Below are 15122 nucleotides of genomic sequence, written 5' to 3' on the forward strand. Positions count from 1 at the left end.
AAGGGGGGGCGGCGAACACCTGGCCGGGACTGAGCCTGGGCTGGGGGTTAACACCCCCCTGACCGAAAAGCTTTAAGAAGGAAAGGAGGGAGGGAAGAACTTTATAAAGGAGTCAGTAGAGAACAGATTTAAAGAAGGAAAGAGGGTGAATGAGTGAACTGTAGGAGCTATAATGAAAAATCAAAGTATAGTTGTGTACTGGGGACAGATTTTAAAAGTAGGAGTCAGAAATGAAAAAAGATAAACGATAGTAATTACGCAAGTAGATAGATAGATATTAACAGTGGAAGTAAGTAGAGAAGAATGTATGGGAAAGGTAGGATGAGAGAGCAAGAGGGAGGGGAAGAAAAGTTTTAAAGGGGAGCTGGTAGAGCTTAAAAGGAGAATGAGAAGAAGGAAGAAATGGAGGAGGGAGCAAAGCAGGTCCAAGGAAGTGAAGAAAAAAATTAAGGTGGGAAGGAAGGAAAAGGGAAGTGAGGGCAGGGGTAAAGATAAAGGAAAGAAGGAGGGAGGGAGGGAGGGAGGGAGGGAGGGAAGGAGGATAGAAGAAAGATGGGAAGAAGATGGAACAGAAGTAGGAAATAAGAAGGAAAGCAAAGTTTATAAATGATGAGTCAGTAGGAAAAAGTGTCACTTAAAGGAGAGAAAAATTGTGTGAGAGGGAGAAGCCAATAAGGAAGTCAAATTGTGTGTGAAGGAGATAAGATTTTTTTAAAAAAAGGTTAATAGGGGCGACCAGGCTGGCAGGGGAGAGCAGTTAGGGGGATCAGGCCGGCAGGGGAGGGCAGTTAGGGGGATCAGGCAGGCAGAGTGGTTAGGGCAGGCAGTTGAGCGGTTAGGAGCCAGAGGTCCCGGATTGCGAGAGGGATGTCCAACTGGCAGTTGGACATCCCTTGAGGGCTCCCGAATTGGAGAGGGTGCAGGTTGGGCTGAGGGACTGCCGTTCTCCCCCCACCCCCTGCATGAATTTTGTGCACTGGTCCTCTAGTATTTTATACTCCTAAATATAAATATTTAGAAATAAAGATTATCAACTTAGAAATATATGGGGTTGTCTTTTAGTTTCAAGTAATAGTTCATGTAATGAATTATATTGTTTATTACATCTTTTTCTATATATTTATTAAGGAGTTATTCAGAAATATATGCAAATTAATTTTTTTCTTGTATGATTTAAAAGTTCATCTTAAATGCCTTGTGCAGATTTTGGGGGTTCTAAACCCTAATGTGTAGACTTTTTAAAAAGTTCTGTTTCTTTAGATAGAAAGCATCACAATATTGATTTTTATGTATTATTAGGATGCCATAGATATTTAGTATTCTAATGCAACTAATAATCACATGTAAGATTCTGTTTATAATTAAGTTCATCAGAAAAGTGGCATACTGTATGAGAAAACATTTCTAAATTGCACATTTTCTGGGTGAATAATTGCATTTTTATTTTATCATCATCATCTTGGTTATTTAAAGAAACTTATATAAGTTTATATAAAAGAAAATATAAATTTGAGAAATCATGTCATTACCGGGTAATTGCCACTTCTTTCCTTCTTACTAAATTGTTTCATGATTTCACTTATATGTGGAATCTCAAGGTCAAAACAAAATAGCAAGCAAAACAAGAGTTACAAACCCATATATACAGAAAACAAACTGATGGTTACCAGAGGGGAAAGGATTGAGGGGCATGGGTGAAACATGTGAAAGGCACTAAGAGGTACACATTTCCAATTATAAAATAATTAAGTCAGAGAGATGTAGTGTACAGCATAGGGAATATAGTCAATAATATTGTAATAACTTTGTATGATGACAGAAGGTTACTAGAATTGTTGTGGTGATCACAGATATCCAATCACTGTGCTGTACATCTGAAACTAATGTAATAGTGTGTGTCAGTTATACTTAAAAAAAAAAGTTGTTTCGTACTTTCTGGTATTATTTGAGTTATATTTTGAGACTGACTACTTTGTATTAGTTCGCTTTTTTTTTTTGCTTTAAAGTAAATTAACATAGGAACACATTCTATATTAAAATTTAGAGTTAAAATATTTTTTGTTGTGTTTTGTTATTACTGTTTAAACAGGCCTTTGTTGAAAATAATCCTGCCATTAAATGGTGTCCTACTCCAGGCTGTGAAAGAGCAGTCAGACTAACAAAACAAGGGTCAAATACATCTGGGTCTGATACACTCAGCTTCCCCTTGCTCAGAGCTCCTGCTGTGGACTGTGGAAAAGGACACCTCTTCTGCTGGTCAGTACAAGACAAGTTGGAATTAGCCTAGGCACCTTTCTAATAGTTTTTAAAGAATTTGTACCTTCAATCAGGCTTTTAAATTCTACTGTTTGGTATTATTCTTATTAATTAAGTATATTGCATATACATTTATTGTGTGCTTGATATGTGCTGAGTACTGTGCCAAATATTTTGACATATTGAGTTCTCCTGTCTTTGCTACGAGTTGAGTGCTGTTATTATATCCATTTTACAGATAAAGAAACTCCAGCTCAGAGAAGTTGCCCAGGATTATGCAGCTAAGAAATGGCAGAAATGGGATTAGAACCCAGCTCCATTTGGTTTCAGAGCCCATGCACTAATATCAGATTGCTGACCACAGATTAGAAAATGTTTAGAGTTTCACTTTATTCCTTAAAATAAAAGTCTCCAGCCCTGGCCAGTATGCCAAGTGGTTAGAGCATTGGCTCACGCACCCAAGGGTCCTGGGTTTTATTCCCAGTGAAGGGCACATACCTGGGTCGCAGGTTCGCTCCCCTCCCCCAGTCAGGGCATGTGCTCTCTCACATTGATGTTTCTCTTTCTTTCTCTCTCTGTCTCTCTTTCTCTCCCTTTTTCCCTAATGCTCTCTCTGAAAAGCAGTGGAAAAAATATCCCCAGGAAAGAATTAACAAACAAACAAAAAATCTCTAGCAGTGATTCTTAACTAGGGATGCCCAGAATTACTGACAACTTTTCCAAATTTTCATCCCAAGCCTAGCAAGTCATGTTTTGATTTAGTAGATTTTGGAGGAGGGATCCAAAAAGCTCTTAGATAATTCTAATGCACAGACCTAGTTAGGAACTACTTTGTGTGTCTTTAATTTCCAGTGCCTGATGAGTACTCAATAAGTATAAACTGATGATAAATCAATAATGGGTGGTATGTAACTATGTTTGTCTGACATCAGTATTCTAACTTTATTCAGAGTAGATTCAATGATAATTAACTTTTATTTAGCCGAAACCGGTTTGGCTCAGTGGATGGAGCGTCGGCCTGCAGACTGAGGGATCCCAGGTTCGATTCCGGTCAAGGGCATGTACCTGGGTTGCGGGCACATCCCCAGTGGGAGATGTGCAAGAGGCAGCTGATCGATGTTTCTCTCTCATCGATGTTTCTAACTCTCTATCTCTCTCCCTTCCTCTCTGTGAAAAATCAATAAAAATATATTTTAAAAAAAAACTTTTATTTAATTAAATGATCAAGAATATAAGTAGTATTTTTTCATTTTTGCTCATTTATAGATTTATCACATATGCAAGGATATACTTTAGATGAATATAATACTCTACTCTTTACTTATCTACTTATTAGAACCAAAATTAAATTATAGACTTGCTAGATAGTAAAAAGGCATAGTAATAAAATATTCCTATCCTGAAAGATCTGTTTCTTACCCTCAGCATCATTGTCATTAGCTAAAAATATTTATTCACCTGTCAACCTATATATAGCATAAACTCTAGGTCAGGTGTTGCAAACTGTTACCCACACCAATTTTTGAAAATAAAGTTTTATTGGTCTTGGCCACCAAAAATTTTATAACTTCCTGTTCTTATTCCTATAGTAGAGCTTTTCCTGTAATCAGAAATTTCAAAAAAAATTTTAAATAAATTCTGAGTAGAATTCTGCTCTTCTGTAATGTCTTAAACAGAGAAAAAAATCTGCTGCATGCAAAAGGAAGCTTTGCAAGAGAGATCTTTATAAAATAAAGGCATGTGATTCTAGGTTTGCTTCTTTCTTTCCCCAAAAAGCTCAGAAATACTCTTTAAAGATGATTACAAAAACCACAAGAAATGGCAATAATAATTTCTTCTTTTTAAGAGCAGCATGTGACAGAATCAGTTGAGAGTCACTCCCAAGAGATGTCTGCCTGAGTAGAACTGAATGTATTCATTGTTAGGAGGGAAGGTAGGAGTAGGCATTTATTTCCCTTCCCACCAAAGGATAGCCTTTTCTATTATAAATTGTTCACCAACCAGTTCTGTACCCTTTATAACTCAATCCAGAACGCTCTCTCCCCAAGCCTGTATAACTGCAAATTTGTCTCATCTTGACAATGTTATCCCATCAAAACCTGAATGGACTCTCACTTGAACCAGTGACCGTCTGCCCTCTGTTTTTCTTTTTATTAAGTAGAACATGCTACTACTTTGCCCTCTGGACTGACACAAAGTCTTTTTTTCTCTGAGTTAACTCCTTAAAGATTTGTTATCATAAATACTTCTTGATCACCAAAATCTTAATCTGTGAGGAGAAAAATTCAAAATTACCCTGGTATAGTGGTCATTTCTCTCCTTTGTCAACTCTGAATGTCTCCTGGTTCCTTTAATCACAAATATATCTGTTGGAAACTGAGAAACTTACTTGGAATTTGTCTCTTCTAAATCCGTGCAAGTCAAACTTATTTTAAAGTTATTCACTGAAATTGACTGGCATGAATATTCTAAGTAATAAAATGGTGACGTTTTTAATATATCATGTAGCTTTGGAGCGTTTATTTACTGAACCTATGCAAAGAAGCTTTAAAAATGGTGTCACCACCACCAGGAAACAAATTTGAACACCTGATAAGAAGGTTTGAATCACAGTGATACACCTGGTGAGGTCACAGTATCGGGTTTCTAGTCCTCTTAACTTTCTAGTGAGTCTAGAGGGCACCATGCAGACCTGTTAAGTACTTGGGAAAACTTGGAATGTTAATATCTTGGCACTAAAATTGTATGGTTCATTCTGGTTTCCTCCAATACCCAGGATAAGGATTTTAATACTGCATGCTCCCTTGTTAGGGTCATGAATCTTGATTGAATTAAAGCAACATTTTCATGCTTCATCTCCTTCTCCATCGACAGACAAAGGGACTCTTGATTTACGAGTCCACTGGGTGCCCTGGCTGGTTTGGCTCAGTGGATAGAACGTCTGCCTGTGGACTGAAGGGTCCCAGGTTCAATTCCAGTCAAGGGCACATGCCAAGGTTTGCGGGCCTGATCCCCAGTAGGGGACGTGCAGGAGGCAGCTGATCAATGATTCACTCTCATCATTGATGTTTTTATCTCTCTCTCCCTCTCCCTTCCTCCCTGAAATCAATAAAAATACATTTTAAAGAAAGATGTAAAAAAGTAAAAATCAATGGAGTCCTAACCGGTTTGGCTCAATGGATAAAGCGTCAGCCTACGGACTGAAAGGTCCCAGGTTTGATTCCGGTCAAGGGCATGTACCTTGGTTGTGGGCACATCCCCAGTAGGAGGTGTGCAGGAGGCAGCTGATCGATGTTTCTAACTCTCTATCCCTCTCCCTTCCTCTCTGTAAAAAATCAATAAAATATATTTTAAAAAATCAATGGAAAATATCCTCGAAAATAAATACATACATACATACATACATACATTCATACATAAAATAAACAGAGGTAATAATATTAAAAAAGAGAGAGAGAGAAAGTCCATTGGGCAAAATAAATGAGGCTGTCCTTGTTTGTGGACCTAATAGTTGAGTCTCATCCTTTCTTGCAAAATCAGAGTCTTAGACCCTTACCTTAATAGCTCTGGTTCTGGGAAAAAAAGATTTTCCCAGACTGGCAGTATTCAGCTATTTAAGTATCAAAGTTTTTCCAGCTAACAGAATATTCCCCATTTTTTCTAGGCCAGGAATGAAAACAGGATGCTATTTATGTATTTGGTAGAGATCAATCATAAGACCGTGTTTAAATATCATGTCTTCTATACAAAGTAGCATACCCATATAAATACAGGTTTATCCCACTACCCTCAAGTGTTCCTATGAAACCTTTCGTAAGTGTAATAAGTGGAATGACATAAAGTGAAAATGCAGTGACCATTCTTTTATACGGAAAAATTTTGAGTGTACCCAGACCCAAAATATAACCTATCAAATCATACCAAGTACCACATTAAACAGCACCAACATGTAGTAAAAGCAGCACCACTCTCGCTGCTCCAGTGCATGCTGATTATACAGTGGCCTGCTGCAAGACCAGTGCTGAATGCCATTTTCACTTTCTGCCTTTTTTTATTTTTCTGCCAATGGTTGTGCGTGTTGACACATTTTCAAGGAAAGAACCATCCCTTGATCTCTTGAAATTAGTTAACCTTCATATTTGGATAGGGTTAAGAATTTTAGATTAGACAACAATTTTTTTCTTTATAATTTCTTACCAGGCACTTTTTCCCCTAAATGAATCCACTGTATTAATTTCAGTCGACTGTGTGCCAAAATTCCCCTTCCCATTCACTTGTTTTTAGTGACATTTTGAGGTGCAATCTCAACAATAGGTACCAGGTCTGTCAGAATACTTGTCATCAATCATTGGTGTTTTGATTGAAACTTTCTTCAGGAATTTAGGTTTCAAGTACCTGAGAATATTCCAGTATCTTCATTACTTCTCTCAGAAGAACCTCACTTCCTACACACTGATAATCCAGATCATCAGTCACCTATCAGTCAGTAGCATTGTTATTACCAGACTTGAAGAAGTTCAGCCTTATTTTTCAGATGCCTTCGTTTTCAAAGATCTATAATAGTATTAAGTGGCAGCCTCTAGCTCTCTCTAATTTGAGGCCCTTGCTCTAGCTTCTCCTTTTTATACCCACTCTTAGCATTGCTTTGAGAACTAGTGGAAACTGTGCCAATCAGTTATAGCATCCAGAAGAGATCCCACTGCTGGGGCTAGCACCTGAGGAAGTAGCAGGTCTGTCCTGTGAGGTTCTAGAAAAGGAAACCAGCTGCTACTGTCTAATGCAGCACAACTTCAGAGAATCAAGCATAGTGATAAATAGTTGTGGACTTTTGAAGAAGTAGCATTTATATTTTCAGACCCCTGTGATTATTTTCTGGGTCCTGTCAGAAATTGTTCTAAGAGCAGAGCTAGTCATACTGGTATTGATTCTACTAGGGGGAAAAATATTGAATACACTATTTAATTTCCAGGGGTTGAAAATCTTAAACTTAATGGAAATAATGTATTTCACTGACTTCATTTGTTTGGTTTTAGGTACTGCAGATATATAAGGCTATTCTATACCTTAATTTTTGTTTTGTAAATGAATCATGAGGAATACAGATTCTGTATATCTACATACATTCTCAAGCACCATATGGAAACACTGTTCCTAGTTCTGTGGAATATTTCTAGCACTAGTGAACGGTAGTATATGTGCCAATTTAAAATTAACAGTTATTACAGATATCCCTTACATTTTAGGACAGCAGAGTTGACTTTGATATGTACTAAAAGAATTCTAATATATCTAATTCCATGCCTCAGTTTTCTCAACTTCAAAATTGGAAGAGTTACTTTCCACCTATTCTTTACCTGATGTTGATGAAGAATATTTTGTAAATTGCCATTTCTATGTTTTCCTTTTTAGGGAGTGCCTTGGTGAAGCACATGAGCCTTGTGACTGCCAAACATGGAAAAATTGGCTACAAAAGATAACTGAAATGAAACCAGAAGAACGTAAGCTGAATTTTTAGATAGCTATGCTACATATTTTCTGATCGCATACAAAAGATAATGTGGTCATAGTTCTTCATTTAAGAAGTTTTCAAGTTTGTTCATGCTAGGGTTCCCCTGTTAACATCACCCCTCTAATCAACATCCTTTTGGAGATGACAGAATTTGCAAGAGGAACTCATAGGCAGGTTCCATGTTTCTAGCTGACTTTTTTTCCAACCTAAGATAGGCAGGGTAAACAGGGGTCTCGTTAAGGGTCTTCCTACAGCCTTCCCTGTTATCCTGGGTTAGGCTAACTAACTCTGTACTTTATGGGGAGAAGTGTATGATCTGTAGTGAGAGGAAGCTTCCTATTTCCCTGGAAGCTTCCAGTGAAGAAGACAAGTAGATTTCTTGCTACTGTGTTTCTGTGGACTTATTAAATGCCATGTCAATAATGATTTTTATTGAGACTTCTATAAATACATTATCTCAGTTCTCACAGAAATTGGTGAGATTAATATTAGTAATCCCATTTTACAAATGAGGAAATTAACACATTTTATTGAGTGACACAGGGCACAGGCCTGGTAAATAGAATGGGTTTGAGTTCGCCTTCCTAATAGCAATTCTTGCATTTAACAAGTAAATATATATGTTTTATAACAACTTTTATCTTCTGAAGTGTTTTATGCAACTATTTTCTTTGAAATTAATATAAATGAAAATTAATTTAGAGGGGTTTTCTTTGCTTTTTAGATAATGGAGTTAGTTTGAGGAACTGCAAATTAGGACTAAGAATTTACTCAGTGAATTTACACTTATTAATAAGCAAAGTACATGTTAAAAATGATGTTGTCCTTCAAAGAGTGTATGAGTTCTATAAATAGATTAGTACCATTACCTACAACACCTTTAAACATGACAACACAATTAGATTTGCTTTCTTTTCTTGATTCTGACATCTATGTTTCTATTAGAGGTGGCTTGCTATTGTCCACATACCTACATTTTTTTATACATATCTAAGAAGCTTAAAGTTAAGGTCCATGGGAGAAGATTGCAAGAGATGAGGCTTGAAAGGTGGGTGTTTCCAGATTGTGAGGGTTCTTGCCAAATTGTCTGAATTTATCCTAATAACAGGATAAGCCATATAATACATTTTTTTAAATAGGGATGTGGCATTATCAGAAATACTTTTTTTTTTTTTAAATATATTTTATTGATTTTTTACAGAGAGGAAGGGAGAGAGCTAGAGAGTTAGAAACATCGATGAGAGAGAAACATCGATCAGCCGCCTCCTGCACATCTCCCACTGGGGATGTGCCCGCAACCCAGGTACATGCCCTTGACCGGAATCGAACCCGGGACCTTTCAGTCCGCAGGCCGACGCTCTATCCACTGAGCCAAACCGGTTTCGGCAATCAGAAATACTTTTATCAAGATAGACAACTAGGAAGGTAGACTAAAGGAGAGAGACCAGAAGTAGGGCAGTGAATTTTTACTTTGGATCAGATGGTGGATCATGATATCATTAGTTAACTTAGGAACTTGAAATAAAGGAGTTACATTCAGGGGAAAATAATGAGTTTAGCTGTGGACATTTTGAACTTGTACTTTCAGGACATATGTCAGAGATGTAGTAGAAGTTGCCTGCAGCTCAGAAAACTTAGGAGAAACTTGTTAACTTTTGAATGGTATCTTCATTGTTTATTTAACATTTTTTTTCTGCTATTTTGTTAGAATACAGAAATAAGATGCCCTCTATGCTCTTGAAATGTACATTTTATTTTTATTTTTGAAATGTACATTTTAGAGATGGAGACAGCTATATACAAAACTAAGGAAAAAAAGAGTATTATAAATGCTGTGAGAGAACAGTGTACCTGCAATACATTGTGAGGATGGGGAGGGGGATAAAAGGAGATTAGTTGTGTTATTTCCAAGGAGAGAATTAGAAAAAGTTTATAAAAGAATTGATGCATAAGCTGCATCTTGAAAGCAGGTAGTTGCCCTTCACAGAGACCAGAATTGGAAGGGCATTCCAGGCATAGGCTGAAGGAGGGATGCGAAGCAGCATGGCATAGTCCAGGACTACAGACAATTCAGTACAGCCAGTGCAAAGGAAGGCACATTGAGGGATCAAACTGCACAGGCAGAAATGTCAATCAGGTGTCTGGGTGGGTTATAAGCAATCCTGGAAGGTCTGGCTTTATCCCGAAACACTGAGAAAGTAGGTGTTGCCATATTGCTAGGGTTCTTGCCAAATTTATCCTAGTATCAGAAGCCATAGAAAGCATTTTTTTGAAGTAGGGAAGTGGCATTATCAGAGATATTTTTATCAAAATAGATGACAGGGAAGGGTAGACTGAAGGAGAGAAGAAGGGGTTTTGAATAGGAGACTGATAACTGAAGATGCTTACTTAGATCACTTGGGCAGAGGTGTGGATAATGGATTAGAGACTATTGAAACATTAGGTAAGAACGCTGTTTCTGAGACAACTTCAGAATGTCCAAGAGGATTCCAGGGCTTGAACAAGACAGAGGCAATGCCGGTGAGAGAGAGAAGTGTATGCAGGAGAGTTAAGATGTCATATTAAGTTGAAAAGTGAGGGAGGGTACTTACTCGTTGCCAAAAGAGTTAATATATCACAGGAAGTAATTAGTACAATATATTATTTGATTCTTTAATAGAAAGTAGCCAGAAGTGTCTGATTTGAGATGTAAAACAAATATTTTGAAATGGGTGATTATTTTCAGTTATCTTTTAAAATTCTAAAGTTGGATCAATTACTTCATATCCACTAACAAGCTTTACTAGGGAAGGAGAGGAAGAACGGCCAGGCCAGTAAGTCCAGATTATTGGTGGCACTGTGACCAAATACCTTTACATGTGAAAGTGATGCTGGTAATGAGGAAGGAAATGTAATAGAACTAGAAAATGATATACATGGTGTATACATGTTTACTTCTGGCGACCAGAGATAGGGAGACCTCAAATTAAAAACTGAAGATCACACTCAAAAAGTTCCAAATAGGGTTTTAATTCCGAGACATGGAGAAACTATAGAAAATTGGATAGTAGACAAGAGAGTGAGGATACCTATGAAGTGTCTACCAGAAGAGACAAAGCCAAGGCTGCAGAGAATGTTCCCAGCTGCTGGGGAAAACCCAAGAGTTTTCTCACTTTTCTCCCACCGAAAGGTGTTGACTAGTCGGTTATTATAATGGCCACTTAAATTTATGAAATTGAGCCCTGACCGATGTGGCTCAGTGTTCAAAACATCGGCCCAAGCACCAAAGGATTGTGGGTTCGATTCCTGGTCAAGGGCACATACTTGGGTTACAGGTTCAAACCCTGGCCCCAGTCAGGGCACTTGCGGGAGGCAACCAATCAATGTGTCTCTCTCACACCAGTTTTTCTTTCTCTCTCTCTCTCTCTCTCTCTCTCTCTCTCTCTCTCTTTCTCTCTCCCCCCCTCCCTCCATCCCTCCCTCCCCCACCTTTTTCTCTCCCTCTTTTTCTCCTCCCCTCTCCTCTCTCTAGAAAAAAATTAATAAATGGAAAAAATATCTTTAGGTGAGGATTAACAACAAAAAAAATTAGGTTGAAGCTTAAAGCAAACAGTAATAGGCCAAGTATAATACTTAAGTAGAACATCATCATTATATTTAAAAAAAGAAAAGTATGATTAAATACACCATGGACTTTATATATTACTTTGGCTTATGATCTCATATCTGGCATAAACATTTTCCATCAAACTTGTAGATTCATGGGAAAGATTCTCCCTTATGCCCAGTGTTCCAAAGTCATTGACTTATGAGACTCAAAAGGAGCAACAAAATTTAATTCATGAAAAAAAGTATTAGAAAATAAACAGATCAGTTTAAAGAATTCCACATAAAGGTTCAGGTACTATTTTTAAGTTCTGAAACTGCCTCTAGTACAGCGGTTCTCAACCTGTGGGTCTCGACCCCTTTGGGGGTCGAACGACTCTTTCACAGGGGTCGCCTAAGACCATCGGAAAACACATATATAATTACATATTGTTTTTGTGATTAATCACTATGCTTTAATTATGTTCAATTTGTAACAATGAAATTGGGGGTCACCACAACATGAGGAACTGTAGTAAAGGGTCGCGGCATTAGGAAGGTTGAGAGCCACTGCTCTAGTATGTCTAAATCAAAGCAAGAAGCAGGAATATTTTCTGAGAAATAATGGTTATTTATAAAATTGTCAGATCAGCCCTGGCTGGTGTGGTTCATGGTTAGAGCATCAGCTGGCATACCAAAGGTTCCCAGGTTCGATTCCCAGTCAAGGGCACATACCTGGGTTGTGGATTCAATTCCGGCTCTAGTTAGGGTACATTCAGTAGGCAACCAATTAATGTTTCTCTCTCTCTCCCTCTTTCTCTCTCTCTACCCCCTCTCCCTCCTTCCCTCCCTCTTTCTAAAATTCAATGGAAAAAATATCCTCAGGTGAAGATTAACAAATATAAGTAAATAAATAAATACGATTGTCAAATCAGTTTTTTCATAGTACATAATAAATGGTTACTGAATGGAATTCAAATAGTCTTTTTAAGAATTCAGTCTTTAAAAAGAACTTTGTTTTCACTTTCATACATATTGACCCTACTAATAGGTCTTAGATTCTGTTATTCTCAAATATTTTATTAAATGAAGTTAATATTTCTTAGAAAGAGACCTAAGCACACGAGATTATAAAGGAAAGAAGATCAAGATATATAGACATATAACTGAAGTAAAGGGAAGAGTATGGAAGTCAGTACGAGCGAAGACGACTCATCAGGTAGATTGAAGGGAGGTAAGGTATTGCAGGTATGAAGGACAGTATGTATAAAGGGCAGATGTATGAAATAAGCATGTTCAGAGAACTGGAAGTGAAGGCATTTTTTTTTTTCAGCACAAGTTTTTGTTGTAATAGTGGTCATTTTCTGAACATGACTTACTTCATGCAATCTACTAAAATGCAGTTAGGAACTAGCATTCTCTCCAAGGGTGGGAGAAAAAACACTGTTATATTGCAGGCCACACAGCTACTTTGTTTTAATGGCTTTGTGCTTTATTTATTGTAACAATGGACAATAAGGTCATAAGAACATGTGAGAATCTCTGAGCTAAAAATAGTGTTGATGCTGAAGGGAGGAGAAAGGCCACTACATGTAAACAAAAATTAGATATTTGTACTTAGTAATTAGTTTTATAACTATACCCTTTGTAAACAGCATTCCCTCTCCAGTTTGATCTTATTGGCCATGAGTATAGTTCGTTCCAACACCCTAATCAAACCATCATCTACCAACGGGTTTTGAACTGGAGTGGAGTGTGATCAGTTCATTGCTGCTGTTGCTGTTGTTTGTTTTTTGCTGTGTGGAATTGAAAACCAGTGCTTTATAGTCCAGCAGTAGATGCTGTGCTATTGTTGGCACAAACAAGGGTTTCTTGTGGCAAGCTGGCCCCCTCCTCCACTGCTGGGCTCCATCAGAGTGCTGCTCCTCGTCCCAGCTCTTCCAGTTCATATGCAGAGCCATTTCCGGGGGAGGCCTCAGTCAGCTCAAACCTTTGCCTCCTTCCCTTTCCAGGGATTTACATCTGGAGGTTGGGTAACTTTTCCTTTTAAACATCAGTATTCAAAACATCTGATTTCTCCGCTGCTTTTAACATTAGAACTAATCCCTTACCCCACCTTTCTGAGAGTGTCTGCATATAATCAGAGCCTTGATTGGACGGGCCACTTTGAGTGATTCCAAAGTGATTTTCTGACACCTCTTTCAGTAAGAAAACATAGGGCTTCTCTGAGCTCATAGAGCTAGAAAACAGAACAAACTTGATTATTGACATTTCTTGCAGGAAAAAATAAGTTTTTAATTGTGCATCTAGAACTGCCTCTAGCCCCTAACTCTCCACTATGGGGGGAAAGTTTATAGAATGTAAAATGTCAAATTTAGAATATTTTAAAAGCATGGCATTCCTTTAAGATTGCAGGTTTGTTTTTTTCAAATTTATCTTTAATGTTGAAAATACTACAGATGTCCCCTTTCTTTCTCCATTGGCCCTCTCCACCCTGCCCTGGCCTCCAGATCTCAAATTTAGTAGAATAAATTGAGTTTAAGATGATGAAGAACATAGATTTGTGTGGGGACAGAATGTGAGAGAAGTTTGCCAGGTAGACAGTGGCTAAATCATAAAGGGTTTTATATTCTTTGTTAAAGCAATTTGCTTTTATTTTGTAGTCCGTAGTAATAAGAGATTACTGTGTAGGCTGTATTGTCGGGGGTGGGAGCAGGGAGAAGGAGCTGGGGAGATAAGTTGGTTGTCTGTTTTCATTGTCTAGGCAGGAAGTGTGGAGGACCCTCGCTAAAGCAATAAAATTGGAAATGGAGAGGAACGGGTATGAAAAAGAGGTAGAATCAATGGGACATGGTGGGTTAAGGAAAGAGAAGGGTGTGTCCAAGATCATGCTCTTCCTGGATTGACTTGAGTAGATGATCTTATCTTTACCAGGGTAGGAGATAGAGAAAGAAGCGATTTGGGGGTCAATGGTAAGTTTAATTTTAGACATGTCACATTGGGTTTGTTGTTAGCTCAGCTAAAATAATCATGGGTAAAGTGATGTTAATATTTCAATATAATTTTCATGTTTTTTACTGTGAGGAAGACTTTATGGCAATTATATTGACAACTGGCCTATTTCAGAAATTATTGTCTAAAGTAACCATTCTTTCTGTATTTTCTCTGATGCAATAATTATTTTAAACAGAGAATAACATAATGCTTTATTTTAACTTTAGATATATTTCTTCCCCAGTTTATTCAAACACAGCTTTAGGGAGAAATCTCTTTTAAATCAGATTTCCTAAATAGAGCTTTTGGAACACAGCTCCTTATCCTATAGTCATGCTATTTAAAATGAGGCGGTTTAAAAGTTTTGCCATAGAGCCTAGTGGGAAAATAAATCTGTGTTTAAAATTGAGAGGCAACCTGCAAAGAACACTTGGGGGTTTTCCCTTGCAGTTGTATATTAAATCATTTATCTTTGTGTTTGTGCTTAATATCCTAAAGTTGTGGGAGTTAGTGAAGCTTATGAGGATGCTGCCAACTGTCTCTGGTTGTTAACTAACTCCAAGCCTTGTGCTAACTGTAAATCTCCAATACAGAAGAATGAGGGATGCAATCACATGCAGTGTGCTAAGGTAAGAAGTTAAAGAGGATTGTGAATGTTTTGCAATTGATTGGCAATTTGATTGGTTATTGTAAACATAAAAATCTTTTTAGATTTCAGATGGATCCTAGGAGATTGCATTCTACATTCTTTTTGAGTAACTTAAGTATTGATTTATATTACTAAATTTGACGCTCATGG

General features: G+C 37.5%; 1 protein-coding gene across 1 annotated transcript in view; it reads left to right on the plus strand.

Annotated features, from left to right (window-relative positions):
* ANKIB1 (ankyrin repeat and IBR domain containing 1) overlaps positions 1–15122 on the plus strand; it is a 121054-nt gene that overhangs the window by 81586 nt on the left and 24346 nt on the right. The window contains exons 8-11 of the mRNA XM_023750785.1: positions 1367–1388; positions 2090–2256; positions 7666–7754; positions 14822–14952. Of these exons, the coding sequence (XP_023606553.1) occupies positions 1367–1388; positions 2090–2256; positions 7666–7754; positions 14822–14952 (409 nt within the window). The remainder of the gene's footprint in view (positions 1–1366; positions 1389–2089; positions 2257–7665; positions 7755–14821; positions 14953–15122) is intronic.

The sequence above is a fragment of the Myotis lucifugus genome, unplaced genomic scaffold (assembly GCF_000147115.1).
Source record: "Myotis lucifugus unplaced genomic scaffold, Myoluc2.0 scaffold_15, whole genome shotgun sequence".
Taxonomy (NCBI): domain Eukaryota; kingdom Metazoa; phylum Chordata; class Mammalia; order Chiroptera; family Vespertilionidae; genus Myotis; species Myotis lucifugus.